General features: G+C 46.8%; 1 protein-coding gene across 2 annotated transcripts in view; it reads right to left on the reverse strand.

Moving 5' to 3' along the window:
• The window catches only part of LOC138525980 (trifunctional purine biosynthetic protein adenosine-3-like), a 615458-nt gene that overhangs the window by 253375 nt on the left and 346021 nt on the right, over positions 1-16062 (reverse strand). For both annotated transcript variants that reach the window (XM_069636272.1, XM_069636273.1), the window contains one exon: positions 15365-15563. In XM_069636272.1, coding sequence (XP_069492373.1) covers positions 15365-15563 — 199 coding nt within the window. The remainder of the gene's footprint in view (positions 1-15364; positions 15564-16062) is intronic.

The raw sequence follows: 16062 nt of genomic DNA on the forward strand, positions 1-16062 counted from the left end.
GTGCGCACACGCACTTTTTTGACTCTCGCTACTCTCTCTACTGACCCGAACTTCGGTTCCCAAGGGCGTTCAACCTACCAGCGCCTTCAGACCATACCAATGGTATATAAGGCGCTATATAAATGCAAAATAACATAACATAACATAGCAATGCAGTAGGCAGTACACATCAGGCACAAATAGGAACCATCCCTTAGCTCTCCTAGGATAAAGGTTGGCCAGCAAAGCAGTCTTTTAAGCTGCAGAAGGCAAACATCGATAGACAGGGCACGCCCAGCTAGCTTTAAAGGGCTGCGGGGGGGGGGGGTGGAGTGGGGGGTGGTTAGGGGGGGAGTGGGTGTCAGCTCCCCTCCCATTCTTCCAACCATCAAACAGTTCAGTCGAAGCGTGACAGGAGGTAAATAAAGTTGCAGATTGGATGGCAAACAATAACTAATCCCCCACACTAACGTGAGATGGGGGTTTAGATTCTATTAAAGACAAGGAGGCGATTATTATGCATTACAATCTTTACTCTGAAACCACAGCAGCAAAGAAAAAAACTTTTACAAACAAAAAAAAAGTTGAAAAGAACAGAACTAAATAGAGTTCAGTGTCAATGTAAGGGGAGCTCCCCAATCCATCATGGCGGACAGGTCATGCCCTTCAGGGGACCAATGAGCGGGGACCCTTCCTTATATAAGTCCATTACTCAGATCCCAACCCCTCTTTCTGTAGCTGACTTGAACCAGACGTCCACTGCACCGATCAGATGATAAACGATGAAGGCAAATCCAGCGAAGCTCTCGTACTACGCACTCCATAACTTGAAACTGCGAGCCACAATCCTGATCAGAACCTCAACCCGTAGCTGTAAAAAACAAGCAAGAAGGGTGGGTGGATGGGAAAAACAACAAACCAAAGAATGTTCTCTCTTGGAACCATCTGTGCACATACGTGTCAAAACTGTCATATATTATATCCAGGGTGGGTGGGTGGGATAATAATCGCCTCCTTGTCTTTAATAGAATCTAAACCCCCATCTCACGTTAGTGTGGGGGATTAGTTATTCTATGACAAGACAGGAGGCTCATATTATGCAAGTTCAAAGCCCTTGCATCCCAATAGCACAACATAATCAATACAATAGACAATGTGATAAAATAATAGGAAAGAAATGTTTTAAATGCTTTCATTAAAGCAATCAGCTGACTGCAAGCGAATTGTCCAAGACTAGGCTGCCCCAATAACCAACTTAAAAGGCATAGCCAAATCCACTGTAAGAAAAACAGGAAGATGTGCTAATTCCAGCGACCCTACCAGCCACCAAACCAACTGGTTAAAAAGAAATAAGACGCATCCGTTGTCCAATCAAACCTTAAAACAGTCAAGCTCACACCCTCTTTGGGAACCTGGATAGCAAACCAAAGAAAAGAAGCACCAGCTCTCCTGGAGATAAAGAAAGTACCCCATAGGGGTGAAAGTTTTGTAGGGCTCCCTCCCATGCGTTAAAGGAAGATATTGTAGTAGCAACAGAGCATGTCCCATAACTACACTGGGAAAACTAAGTGGGAGTAAAAGGTAATTTAACAATTTGTAAGAGGACGACCCATCTTGAGCGGAGCAGAAAACAACATACTAACCCCCAATGTCTTAAGACATATGTGTATACTAAGGAAGGATGACTTCTGGAGACAGAAGCAGAATTGAAGAGAGAGGGGCCACACCAGAGAAGCTGAACCTGTCAACCGGCAACACGGAGACCCACAGACCCCCCGCGTTCGCTTAAAAGGACACTGCTACCATGACAAAAGGCAGATATTTACCCACCTGACCCCTAAGAGGCCAAACATTGCAAGGAGAAAAATGTATTTTACAACCAATCGTTCCCATTATATTGATATGTAAACTCCTTTATATATATGCCCGGTGCTTGAACCTTGTTCTCTCCTCTCCGGGTGATAAAACCCTAGAGGATCAAAAACTAACCAAAGGAGAACCCCTAAATTCCAAAGTCTTAGCAAGACTGAACTGCAAAGAACCGATCGCTAAGCAGTTAAACTGAAGTTGCATACCAGAAGAGGTCTAACCTCTATTTCATCCAATTTGAAGATCCCTGAAGCTCACAGCACCCTGAGCTGGCATCGCATTGCAAAACAAACTCTTGTGAAAACCCAAAGGTCCACCTGCCATGCAGGTGACCAGGAGAAACAAGCCATTAACTAAATATATATCCCAGCCCACTGGGAATCGCACTGACAGACACCTTCTGATAGTTAATGTAGAGACGCTGGAACGCATCGTGATAGAGGGTCATAATAATCTGATGGGAGATTAGTATCACTCCCAGACCCCACTATCCCACCGAGGGATATTGAGATTTTCCCCAAAGGAGGGGGACCCTCCCTCCATATCCAAGGGAAAAAACCTGCAACCCCAGAAGAAGGCTACCCTGAGGACCATATTAAAGCTCTGCTGTACACCGCTAAGAGAAAACTAAATACACGCTTGTACTTTAACCAACCCTTGACCGTGGACGGGTCCCCCTTAGTTTATTGAAATATCAGGAATTAGCGCAAAGGAAAGTAACTGACAGGAGGGAAAAGCTCAGCGCGAGTATCATGATGCAATCTCCCCCAGGGATGGCGAAAAAAGGAATGAGGGGGGAAAGAACTCTGGGATAATTATCAATGCCCCGTAAATGACAGGTTGTGCAATAAACCTGGGACCACAGACCCCTCAAACCCTGAGGTCCGAGTCTCTGAATCCGTGAGAGGCTGACTGGCCACTAAGGGAATCAGGGGAAGGAAAATCAAGCACTACAACGAACAGAGTGTGGTGTGAGGTGTTCACTTATCGATCTCAGCAGGATAAAAGACTGATTTAGACCCTTCCCAATTAGGGACCTGTATCCATACGGTCAGCACGGATGTGAAAACACCCATTCTATCCTCTGCACTGTAGAAAAATAAAATATGGCTATATATATATAAATATATATATACCCAATGAAAGAGGTTAATCAACGCTCTAGAGGGTACCGAAGCCTGCTTGAACTCCACGAGCAGAGGAGAAATTGCAACACCCGTTAGACGGTTAGCTGAACCACAGGCCAAGCCTTGGGAGGAATCCCTGGGCAGGCGCCCTAAAATCGTTATTAGGCAACTCGTCTGTTAGATAGCATCAAGTGTTTCCAAACACCTCCTCCAAGTAGAACCTGGTTGCTGAACCTGCCATGCCCCACCACGGAACAGTTCCTCTCGAGCTGACCCTGTCTCCACCAATAGTACCAATAGAATAATGAATGTCCAAAGGGACCAATATTAAGGGAAACACATCCCCATAAAGAGAGCTTCAAGCCCTGCAGACCTCAATAGAGGCATAACGCAACCTGTTTTCTTCCTCATGTTAGGAGAAAATACTGCAGCTTAATAAGCACAGGTATAGGGTGGAGCAATTGATATCGGGAAAAACAAACCTAAGGAAAGGACTGAGTTGTCCTGAAACTAACCAAGGAAAGGGCAACAGAATTTTAACTAAAAAGGCGAAGGTGAACACCAGCGGCTAGAGAGGAAGTTACAACCTCCCACATGGGTCTGTATACAACAACCTCCACACACTCTTTTCTTTAAAGGACTTAATACATAAATAAATATATAAATAAATATATAACATGTCCAAGAAGAGGGGAACGCCCTCACAGGGTCTGGACCCCCAGCCCGTATAGAAGCTGATACTTATCGAGCTATGCGGGCTACTGAGCATTCAAAAAATGCAAATGTGATCCAGTCATCACTTAAATCTAGTGGTTATCAAAAGTACACTGAGTAAGTGCGTCTCAACTGCTCACCCTAGCAGGGTGTGGCAACCAGCAGTACACGAGGGAGTTCCTCGCAGTAGAAACCAGGCAAAGCCTGAAAACCAAGCAGGTTATGGCGTGCTTACAGAAAGACAATGACCTCTGCCATATGCAGCACTTAAACAAAGTTGCCAACCTTAAGGGAGGAAAATACTGAGCAAGTGCACCTCCAACTGCTCGCCCGAGCAGGTCGTGATAACCAGCAGTACACGAGGGGGTAACCTCGCATTAGCACTCAGGCAGAACCGGAACCAGAGCCGGTTATGGCACAGCAACAGCCATATGCAGCACGCAACAAAGGTGCCTACTTTGAGCGAGGAATACACTGAGCACGTGTACCTCGAACTGACCACCACAGCAGGGTGTGGAACCAGCAGTATACGAGGGGCCACCTCGCAGCAAAAACACAGGTAAAACCTGCCACCGAGCAGGTGACGGTACCCCTCCAGGGAAAATATTGACATCTGCCCCCAGCCGCACGTAAAGAAAAAACTGCCAAGTTTAAGGGAGGAATACACTGAGCCAATATACCTGAAACCGCTCACCCCAGCAGGGTGTGGAAAAACCAGCATTAGACGAGGGTTAACCTCGCAATAGAACTCAGGCAGAATCTGAAACTGGAATAGGTATTGCCCCTACAGTGAAGGCAAATCACCCAAGCCCTGAGTAGCACTGAAATAAATAAATAAAAAGCAGCAGAATGGCAGCGTATGAGGTTCTTCAAGAGGCGAACTGGTGCAAATATAGGCTGAAAGTATCAATTAAAACACCACATAAAATAACAATTTTTAAATATAACTATTTTTAAATATATAAATACACACATGTCAATACAGATAAATAAAGGTATAAATGCACATCCATATGTGTACACTGCCAATGGCGGCAGCGAACCCAGGTCCCTCTGCATGGAAAACCTTTAACCTTCCCTTTGAGCTATGACGCCTGTGCACTGCAACAGAAGCCTTTCTGAACCATAAACACCTAATATATAAATATATTAAAGAATAATAGCTCAAGACCAAGAAACATGGCGTTTCAATGCAAGAGAGGGAACAGCAGCACGTAGTGGAAATGCTCATGAAAGAGCTCCACCAACGAAATGAGGGCCTAGGGAACTGCCTCCCAGCCGGGTCCTAGCATGCATGCATCTCAATCCAAACGCGAGCCGCATCTAAAGAAAACACACGCGATGCGTTTTAAATTAACATTTATATATAGCGCTACGAACCCTCAGGTATTAGCGCTGCTTAATATTACCCACGGTGTGCGTGCTCAATTATCGAGCTTGGAAGGAGGAAAGGCTGAGTTTGGCCCCGCCGGGATTTGAACCTGCGTCAGCAGGCACTGCACCCAAGTCAAAGCGAGCGCTCTACTCGCTGCGCCACATTCCCATCCCTGTGAAGGGGAAAATGAATGTATTAGGAGCCACATTAGGGACGTGACGTGACCAAGCACGTGTGCAATGCGCTGCCTCCGGGGACTGGAGGCAGCCGTACACGGAAACCCAGCCTTCCCCAGAGGGGAAGAATGTCAAAGAACACGTGGGCAATGCACGGCGGCTCCAGGCCGCACCAAAAATAAACAAACTTTCCTTTAGGGGAAAGAATGTTAAGCATTTTATAGGGACACGTGGACCATGCTCGCTGGTTCCGGGGACAGGAGGCAGCCGCCTCAAGATAAACAAACTTCCCCTGAGGGGAAAAATTCCACATGTCGCTGCCTGAGGTTTATGAGCAGGCGAAGCGACTGTAATTACCAGCGCTATAAATCAAATTCAATACATAAAGCAACAGAAAATAACATTCTAAACTCCATAAATTCCACACAAAGGTAAGAACTAGGAGGAGTAACTTAGCTGTGGATTTCAGCAGCAAAGAAAGAGGGGTTGGGATCTGAGTAATGGACTTATATAAGGAAGGGTCCCCGCTCATTGGTCCCCTGAAGGGCATGACCTGTCCGCCATGATGGATTGGGGAGCTCCCCTTACATTGACACTGAACTCTATTTAGTTCTGTTCTTTTCAACTTTTTTTTTGTTTGTAAAAGTTTTTTTCTTTGCTGCTGTGGTTTCAGAGTAAAGATTGTAATGCATAATATGAGCCTCCTGTCTTGTCATAGAATTCATGTTTCTTACTCCTTGGTTTCTAAAAGAACTGCAACTGAGGTGAAAAAAGAATAATAAATGCCAGACGAAGTCCACACTAGCTCAGCACCAATCACCTCACAGGTCCGAACACCTGCAGTGTCTAAGAGCGCGGCTCGGCCCTTGCCGCTCTGGGCTACAGACACTCCTTTTCTGCTGTAGGGAAAAGGGATGGAGGGTGTGTTCACACAGCACACCTGCAGCACCTAACAGCACTGCTATGTCTGGCCTTTATCCACTCGGGTTACTGACACTCCTTTTCTGCTGTAGGGCGGAGAGAGGGTGGGTGTGCTCACACAGCACACCTGTAGAGTCTAACAGCGCTACTCTGCACTTGTCCGCTCTGGGCTTCGCAGTTCTCAGCTACAGCCACTCCTTTTTCCCTCTACGCGGAAGGAAGGAGGGTGTGCTCACACAGCACACCTGTAGGATCTAACAGCGCTACTCTGCCATTGTCCGCTCTTGGCTGCAGACACTCCTTTTCTACTATAGTGAGGAGGGAGAGTGGGTGTGTTCACACAGCACACCTGCAGCGCTTAATGGCGCTGCTCTGCCCTTGCCGGTCTGGGCTACATACACTCCTTTTCTACTATAGTGAGGAGGGAGAGTGGGTGTGTTCACACAGCACACCTGCAGCGCTTAATGGCGCTGCTCTGCCCTTGCCGGTCTGGGCTACATACACTCCTTTTCTGCTATAGTGAGGAGGAAGGGTGGGTGTGTTCACACGCCACACCTGCAGCGCTTAATGGCGCTGCTCTGCACTTGTCCGCTCTGGGCTACATACACTCCTTTTCTGCTGTAGTGAGGAGGAAGGGTGGGTGTGTTCACACAGCACACCTGCAGCGCTTAATGGCGCTGCTCTGCCCTTGTCCGCTCTGGGCTACAGACACTCCTTTTCTGCTGTAGTGAGGAGGAAGGGTGGATGTGTTCACACAGCACACCTGCAGCGCTTAATGGCGCTGCTCTGCCCTTGCCGGTCTGGGCTACATACACTCCTTTTCTGCTATAGTGAGGAGGAAGGGTGGGTGTGTTCACACGCCACACCTGCAGCGCTTAATGGCGCTGCTCTGCACTTGTCCGCTCTGGGCTACATACACTCCTTTTCTGCTGTAGTGAGGAGGAAGGGTGGGTGTGTTCACACAGCACACCTGCAGGGCTTAATGGCGCTGCTCTGCCCTTGTCCGCTCTGGGCTACAGACACTCCTTTTCTGCTGTAGTGAGGAGGAAGGGTGGATGTGTTCACACGCCACACCTGCAGCGCTTAATGGCGCTGCTCTGCACTTGTCCGCTCTGGGCTACAGACACTCCTTTTCTGCTGTAGTGAGGAGGAAGGGTGGATGTGTTCACACGCCACACCTGCAGCGCTTAATGGCGCTGCTCTGCACTTGTCCGCTCTGGGCTACAGACATTCCTTTTCTGCTGTAGTGAGGAGGAAGGGTGGGTGTGTTCACACGCCACACCTGCAGCGCTTAATGGCGCTGCTCTGCACTTGTCCGCTCTGGGCTGCATACACTCCTTTTCTGCTGTAGTGAGGAGGAAGGGTGGATGTGTTCACACGCCACACCTGCAGCGCTTAATGGCGCTGCTCTGCACTTGTCCGCTCTGGGCTACAGACATTCCTTTTCTGCTGTAGTGAGGAGGAAGGGTGGGTGTGTTCACACGCCACACCTGCAGCGCTTAATGGCGCTGCTCTGCACTTGTCCGCTCTGGGCTACAGACATTCCTTTTCTGCTGTAGTGAGGAGGAAGGGTGGGTGTGTTCACACGCCACACCTGCAGCGCTTAATGGCGCGGCTCTGCACTTGTCCGCTCTGGGCTACAGACATTCCTTTTCTGCTGTAGTGAGGAGGAAGGGTGGGTGTGTTCACACAGCACACATGCAGCGCTTAATGGCGCTGCTCTGCACTTGTCCGCTCTGGGCTTCGCCGCTCTCAGCCACAGCCACTCCTTTTCCCTGGAGGAAGGAGCGTGCGCTCACACAGCACAGCTGAAGGGTCTAACAGCGATACTCTGCCCTTGTCCGCTCTTGGCTTTGCCGGTCTCGGCCATAGACACTCCTTATACGCTGTAGGGAGGAGGAAGGAGGGTGTGCTCACACAGCACACCTGCAGCGCTTAACAGCCCTGATCTTCCCTTGTCTGCTCTTGGCTCCATCCCTCTGGCATAGTTGATTGTGTAAATCTTTAATATTTTGTACATAATCTCAAAGCTTATAATAATGTATTTTAATATTTTAAAACAATCTGCTGATTTGCGCAACCTTCTTTTATTATCCCTGTTGTCTAATTGCTTGCTGATGGGCAACGTTATGTGCACTGCAATATATTTAAAATGTACTTTTATGGTTTTGAATCGAAATTGTATATTTTTTTAATTCTTATTCTTCTAAAAGGAGTGTACCAACTGCAGAAAATAAATAAGCCCACTTAGCACCAACAGCCTTCATAATTTCTAGTGTTTCTTCAAGAAGTGTTAAAGATAGCCAAAAGGGAAAGACTAAAGACAGAGGGCAAAAAGAAATCACTCCGACCCTGATTGCGCCAGAGAATGTGGCGCATGGTGAAGGTATCAGTTATCAGAATCCCAGAGAGGCAAACAAAGGCAAGAAGTAAAGCCACACCAAAAGCATTAGGAACATATATTGGAAAACATGAGTTAGAGCACTAGCTAGGGGTAAGTTTAGCAGAGCTGGCAAAGGAGAAGAGAGAAACACGAGGGATCCGATTTCTAGTGACACCTTACATAAAATCCAACAGAGAGAAAGCCCAACGAAGGAGGAGATCACGTACCTTCAACAGATAGTTGAGGTGCTTGTGTCATCAGTGGAAAATGTATTCCTACAGAAATGATTCACAATGGAAACGCATAACGTTAAAATGTAAAGAAGCACAGCAAAATGTACACCTAGAGCCCATCAGCTGGTGCATAATTCAGAAACAGTAGATCATTTGCGGTAGAAGGCAGAATGTCATGAGGTCAAGCAGACCACAAATAATAATGAAATATCCCCAACCTCTGATGTAGATGCAGATCAGTGAAAAGAGGTACTTTTAGCAAAATGGTAGAGCATCTCGGGAGGAAAACGAGGAGGCTATATAGTTATAATCCCAAGGAGAAGGAGCAAGAAAGGGTTACAACAAGCAAAGGAAATGGAGACAGAGATGTTCAAAAGATCTCTCTGGCAACAAGTTCAGCATATCCTACAATAGAAGAGAGGCAGAGAAGTCCAATGTGCATGGTATAAAGGGGATAGCGGGTCTACACCAGGAAAAGGTGGGTGGACGAGTTGGGGTTTTTCAGCAGAGAAGTATGCCCATATTGGGGTTGTCAGGAAAGGCCCTGATGAGTTCACTGACTCAGAAGAAATTATTACAGACAATGGATTGTTTCTAGAGGGCACTGCCTTTGTAGTTTAGTCATCTGTTTGTTTCTGTCCTTTTCCTCTCTCCCCCATCTTCATTTCTTAAGCACAGCTCCCAGGGCAGCCTTGCCTCAGCAACCGGCTAAGGGCCAAGGCAAAGGGCACCTCCCTAGGGCGCCCCCATCACCTCTTTGCCTGTTTGCCCTGGGCACCCCAGCCAGGCCTCCAAAGCTGCCTGCAGCAATTTACAATTAAGATACGACTATTTGATTGCAGAGCTGGTGCTGTATTTGTGATTTCATGACACTGGGCCTCATTCTAAGGTCAGGGGTTTCTGCCGACCCGGAAACACCGAATCCACCACCTGACATCCCGGTGCCGGGACATTACAAGTCCCAGCGGCGCAGGAAGTCAGATTCGGGAACTCCCTATTTTCGTGGAGTCCCATACGACTCCATGGGAGTGGGCAGACGGAAGCACCAGCACCGTTGCTGTTGGTGCTTCCGTGAAAAGTCTACCTGCAATGGCCATTGCACCCGGCTGGTCTGACCCTGCCGGGTGTAACGACCCTGCAGACAGACTTGTAGTGTGGTGGTCCGGAAACAAGGGTGCCGTAAGCTTACCGGCATACTTGTTTCCTCGCCGCCACACTCGGAATGAGGCCCACCATCTTACATTTACCTGATCCATAGTTTCACCACGGCTTTCACTCTTGATGTGCTTTATTTTGCCACTGTGCTGAATTTTGCTGTTTTTTGCATATTGCCTCTGTGTTATACTTGGATGCATTTGGAGTATAGCCACCATGTTGAATTTAGCTTCACTTTGATTTTTGCCACAGTGTTAAATTCAACAGCCTTTTGAGTATAACAAGTATGTTAAATTTAGCTGAATTGCTTACTATACCCACCATGTTAAATGTAGCTGCATTTTTAGTAAAGCCACTGTGTTAAATTTATCTACATTTTGAATATAGCAACTCTGTTGATTTTAGCTGCCTTTTTAGTTTGAGCTTGCCACACATATAAAGCCCAAACTATTGCATTCAAATACTGATTCATGTATAGATAGGGAGAAGGGCTTCTGGCGAGGGGCGCACAAAAATGGCATTTGAGGAGTGATACACTGTTGTTTGGCTATATGCCCACCCATTCCTTGCCCATTGCATTCCTAACCCCTAGGGCTAATTTCTCCCACCAATTCCTTCCTTTCCCCACCCAAAACTGCTAATCGCTGGAACTTTTTGAGCACCTGTGGTTGCGCCATGTTGTACGCGTAGCAGGCTGACGCAAGGCGCAGGCTGCCTGGAGGGTTCGGGTAACTAAGGAAGCCAGAGGGAGAGACACATCCGGCCCCTGGTAAGCACTGCCTGCTTTACTTCTTTTTTTCGTTTTTTTGTGCTGCGCCTCGGTTCATGCAGTTGAAAGTGCGATTCTCAGTGTGTCCTGTATTTGTTGCCTCTTCAGTCGCCCCATCTGTGTTCACTAGTTATTTACGCAAACATGTAAATACTATCAGAGCTCAGGGTCAGGGACTGGCCTAAAGACCCACAACCCGGACAAGACTTTGTGGCTCATGCCAGGCAAAGATAAAGTTTGAATAAACTTTCCCCAAGTTGACACCCCCCCCCGCCCTCTCCCTCGCTGCTGCCTTAAGTGGACAGAGTCTCCCTGCAGACACAAACACACACACACTGCAAACGCATTAAGAATGCCCTGTCCACCAAAGGGTGGGTTACGTTCTGCCCACATACTTAATGGAGCCTGCTAACGTATATACATAGTGCACACCACACACTGACGTTCCCCTTTATTGTTATCAACCAGCCACTATGTTATTCAGCTCTTTTAGTTATTTATTGTATTGTTCATTTATAACACGTTTAATACGATTCGAACTTGTGTTGCGCTGCGTTGCTTTGCTTCCAAGACAAACGAGATGCCCCTGAGCTACCCTTCCTCCCCCAACAAAGGAAAGACTGGGGTACACGCGCCTGCCAACATTAGAAAATGTTTATATGCAGCAGGTTGCTCAACCCACTGAGATGCCATCCTCTTACAGGGGGTTGGATTTGGGCTTACATTTCTCTCAGGCACCAATGAAAAAGTGGCCCACAGTTGCAAATTGTAATCCATTCCTTTTGTGACAGACTGTTTGAGTAGTACCCAAAGGGGAGTGTTTGGATAAAATGTGATGCACATTGTGCATTTTAAAGAATGTTTATTCAGCAACAATGGTCAAAACTACTAGCCTCACAGTGAAGTAACTCATCAAACTGGCCCACATTGGACCAAAAAGTGGCCCACTTTGACCAAAACAACTGGCACACACTAGCATTTTGTGTTTTCGGTTCAGGCATTGCCCTGTACGCCAGTCCGATCCTGCCCTGCTTACCAAGAGCTCCCCTTGAGAAGCCGCATCGCACAGGGTCACACAGACAGTGAAATATGTAGACTGTCTTTCTTGGAGGGTTACTCAGAGCCATTATTTGTCGGTTGCTCACAATATTCAGGTGTGCCCGTGGCTAGAAAACGAACGGATACCACAGGAGTTTAAGAACTAGCCCAGGGACTGCATCTCTCTGGCGCTGAAATCCCTCTACTGGCTCCCCGTGGCTGCAAGGATCAAATTCAAGACCCTCTGCATAATCCACAAGGCTTTCTGGGGCCGGGGCCCACACTATCTACAACTCTCTCTTCCTAAATACTCTCCTCCGCTCGTCCTCCTCCAACAAAAAGAGATTTGGGGTAGATATTTATCCTCCGCAGGTGGCTCCCTCTGGAACAGCCTCCCTACCTCTCTCCATCTTGAGCCAGAGCACCTTAAGTTCCAGAAGCCCCTCAAAACCGTCCTCTTCTCTTCCTCCTTCTCTCTCCCTCTCCCCTGCTAACCACTGTTTCTTTTTGCTCCCCACCTTCCTTCCTTCTTCTGCTCCGTAACTCTGTTCAGTTTTGCTGACTGGTTGCCTGGTTCACCTCAGAGCCTTACAGGTCCTAGGCCCCCTACCAGTCTTTGCACTTTACTCTGGGCCACTGCACTATTTTCAGAATTTCTGCACTTTCAGCAAATGTACTAGGACTAGTAATGGTGGTCTGTCCTGTCACCCCCATCCCCCAGCTGCAACACTTCATGCACTTCCACTAGGAGAAATGCCATCAGGCCTAGTATGCTAGTTTTCTGTTTATACTCATTTGGAAACTTCAAGTCCTAAGAATGATTACTGTATTCCCTTGTTCCCCTCCCGCCTTGAAGCGCTTTGAAGCACTCCTCCTATATAAATAAACAATTACAATTACAATCCTGTAGAAGGAGGGGCAGTCTTTCCCATGTTAGGAGGTGGCTGGGAGGAAGGCATGAATGATTGTGATAGGCCACTGCAATGCAATATCAAAGTGCATGAGTTATAGCATTATGTTTATGTAAAACAACAAAGTTTGATGTAGGCACAGGCATAAGAGAGGACAAAAAGGAAAAAGAAATAAAAAGAAATAAAGTTGCTTCAATATTTAAGAAGACACCCAGTTGAACTGGCATCGCTCAAGTACAGTCATGGCTTAGTTGGAACCTAGGTGAAAATGATTTGTCTTGGAACATTAATGTGGCCTCAACGGCCCGGCGGCCTAAGTTAAAAGGGACCCGGGACGTTAACACTCATTCCAGTCCCTGGAATGGGTGCTTAATGCCATTAGCTCCCCGGGTTACTACACGGGGTGCTAAAAAAGAAAGGATTTCATTAATTGAACCGGATGCGTGAGGCGTCCCATTCAGTGAATGAAATCCTTTTCCAAGATGACCACCATGGAAAGGGGCCGCAGGGCCCTTTGGAGCACCTCTTTTCTTTCCATGGCAGCCGGAAAAGCAGGGAAGCAGCTGCAGCCGCACAAAAAGGTAAGTGGGTTAGGAAAAGGGCAAAAAAAAAAACTAAAACGGGAACAGAGGGTGGCCGGAAGATGGCGACCGAGCAGCCGGCCGTCAGGTGGCATGGAACACAGGCTTTCATTGGTGGTTCTGGTGCTAATGGAAAAAGAAACATCAGGAAGTGGAGTGCAGTTTTTGAATATGCCTCCTTCTTGAAAACTGATGTTTTGCAACGTCAAGAAAATGTTAAGGCCACAAGAGTGAAATGCCAATCTAAGAGAACTTTGATGACTAATATGATCCAGGTAGAGGGCCTCATTGTAAGTTTGTTGTATTTATCAGGCTCTCTGAGTGAGGGAACTATGTTATAATATCCTGAATGAAGTGGTAAAAAAATGTAATTCATCATTGAAAGTAATGTGCACAGTAAAAATGAAAACATTTAAAATAAATTAATTAAAAAGAACTAAATGTGTTATTTTACTTCTTTATCAAAAAACACATTTTGTAAAAGAAAATGTGTTTGTTTTAAAAATGCGTTTTTGATTTCTTATTTATTATAGTATCAGTGAAATCCCACAACCCATTATTTGCACTCAGCTATTTCCACTCTTGAATGTATAGTTTCAAAATGAGCAGACACCCCAACCCCCAATCACCATTCCAGCCCTCCTGCGAGTTACTTATCTGATCTATACCATATTGATCCCAACCAGGTGTTTTTGTCCCTTTTAACCTCTATTTTACGATTGTTCTTATTAATTATAAAAATTGGAATATTTCTGCTTTCATTATTTTACCTTTGCTACTTTCAGTAAAAGTTATTGGCCCTCATTACAGGTTTGCCGGTCCGGGAACAACGGTGCCGGTAGCTTACGAGCACCTTTGTTTCTGGACTGGCAAACTACGAGTCTGCGGGCGGGTGCCATACTGCCTGCCAGTGTCAGAACTGGTAAGTCAGGCGGCGGTAAATCATTACGGTCTGGCGGCTACCTGACGGTTTTACCGGCACGGTTTCAGCTCGACCCGTAATGAGGGCCATTGAGTCCTCTTCATTTTTGGGTGGCCACCTTGGCTTGAGCAGTGAAGTGAAGTTAGGTGTTGGGTAACTTTCTAGCATGCGGTCAAATGTGAGCCGTAAAAAAAAAAAACATAAGCGAAATAATATATTTGTGAGTTTGGCTCCTGGCTCAATGGTTCGTTTTTTTTGCGAGTGTTCAGAAATTCATATTTTTCAATGTGTAATGTGGCGCCGGTGCCCCAGCCACTCATGGCCAGTTCAGAGTAATACTTTTCCTGCTACATACTCTTATACAATTTCTTTTGGTACTCATTAAAAAAAAGTTATTTTTATCTACCTATCTACCAGCTAGTATTGGGTGGAGTATGTGCTAACGAAAATTGTAATAAATACATATAAACAACCTTCTCCAAACGATCCAATTCACCAGGCTTCTTACCCACTTTATTTATTGTGCATTTGTTTACATCAAGTAAATTGTGTTTCAAAGCGCGCACAGGGGAACAGGGAGGGAGCATGGGAATGAAAAACAAATATAACAATGAAAGCTAGAGGCAGACCTACTAGGCCGTGTGAGCATTCAGAACGTGCAAGTGCAGAGAGAGAAGGGATGAGTAAGTGCTAGGTGTATCAAGAGGCAAGTGCTGGGGAGGGAGCAGTTGTATGTGCCTAGGCGGAGTGGTCAGCCACAAATAAATAAGTGCTGGACTGTAGTGACATAGGCCAGTGGGTGCCAAGGCAAGTGCTGGGAGGGGTGGAGGCTGTAGGCGATTGGGTGTGGGAGGCCAGGACCCGGGAGGACACATAAGGGTTGTGGTCGCCAATCTCAGTAACTGAGGGATTTAGCAGAGGAGGGAGGAGGGGAAGGAGGAGGTGAAAAGGAAAGTCTGGCAACCTACATCAACCTAATAACCTCCACTCAAAAGGAGGAAAGGGTGCATGCCAGGAACAGCAACTCCAATAACTGAATCTTAGAAAATGATGTAAAACGGGACGACCCAAGTGGCTGATATGTAGAATGAAGCGGCAGAAAGGGGATGTAGGTAGCACAGTCCAGAAACGCTAGATAAATATCTGCGCATCCTCACGCACACTCGCCTATCCATCTACCCCAGAGCAGTTCTACGGAGCAAGGTTTTTACCTAGGTACTCGCACTGTGACGTCTTGCAGGCCTGGATCATTCCGGCTAGGAGGGCTTTGGCTGCTCCAGCATTCAGGGTTCCGCAGGTTAAATGTTCCATGAAGAATAGGGGCTCCGCGCCTTGGGCCACAATGTCATTGGCACACATTGCCACCAGGTCCAGGCCAATAGTGTCGTACTTATCACAATCCTGTGCCGCCTACAGAGATGGTAAACCAACCTGTTAATTAGTGAGGGAGTACACTAAGGCATGTATTTATTTACTTACACCCATGTGATCATTTGACAGGCTTATTTAGGCCATAGGGTAAAGGCCATACCTCCAACCTTTGACAAGCTTATATAGGTCATACCTCCAACCTTTGACAGGCTTATATAGGCCATACCTCGAACCTTTGGCAGGCTTACATAGGCCATACCTCGAACCTTTGGCCGGTTTATATTGGCCATACCTCGAACCTTTGGCAGGCTTATATAGGCCATACCGCCAACCGTTGGCAGGCTTATATAGGCCATACCTCGAACCTTTGGCAGGTTTATATAGGCCATACCTCGTACCTTTGGCAGGCTTATATAAGCCATACCTCCAACCTTTGGCAGGCTTATATAAGCCATACCTCCAACCTTTGGCAGGCTTATATAGGCCATACCTCGAACCTTTGGCAGGTTTATATAGGCCATACCTCGTACCTTTGGCA

The sequence above is a fragment of the Ambystoma mexicanum genome, chromosome 7p, assembly GCF_040938575.1.
Source record: "Ambystoma mexicanum isolate Mex_15411 chromosome 7p, UKY_AmexF1_1, whole genome shotgun sequence".
Lineage (NCBI taxonomy): Eukaryota > Metazoa > Chordata > Amphibia > Caudata > Ambystomatidae > Ambystoma > Ambystoma mexicanum.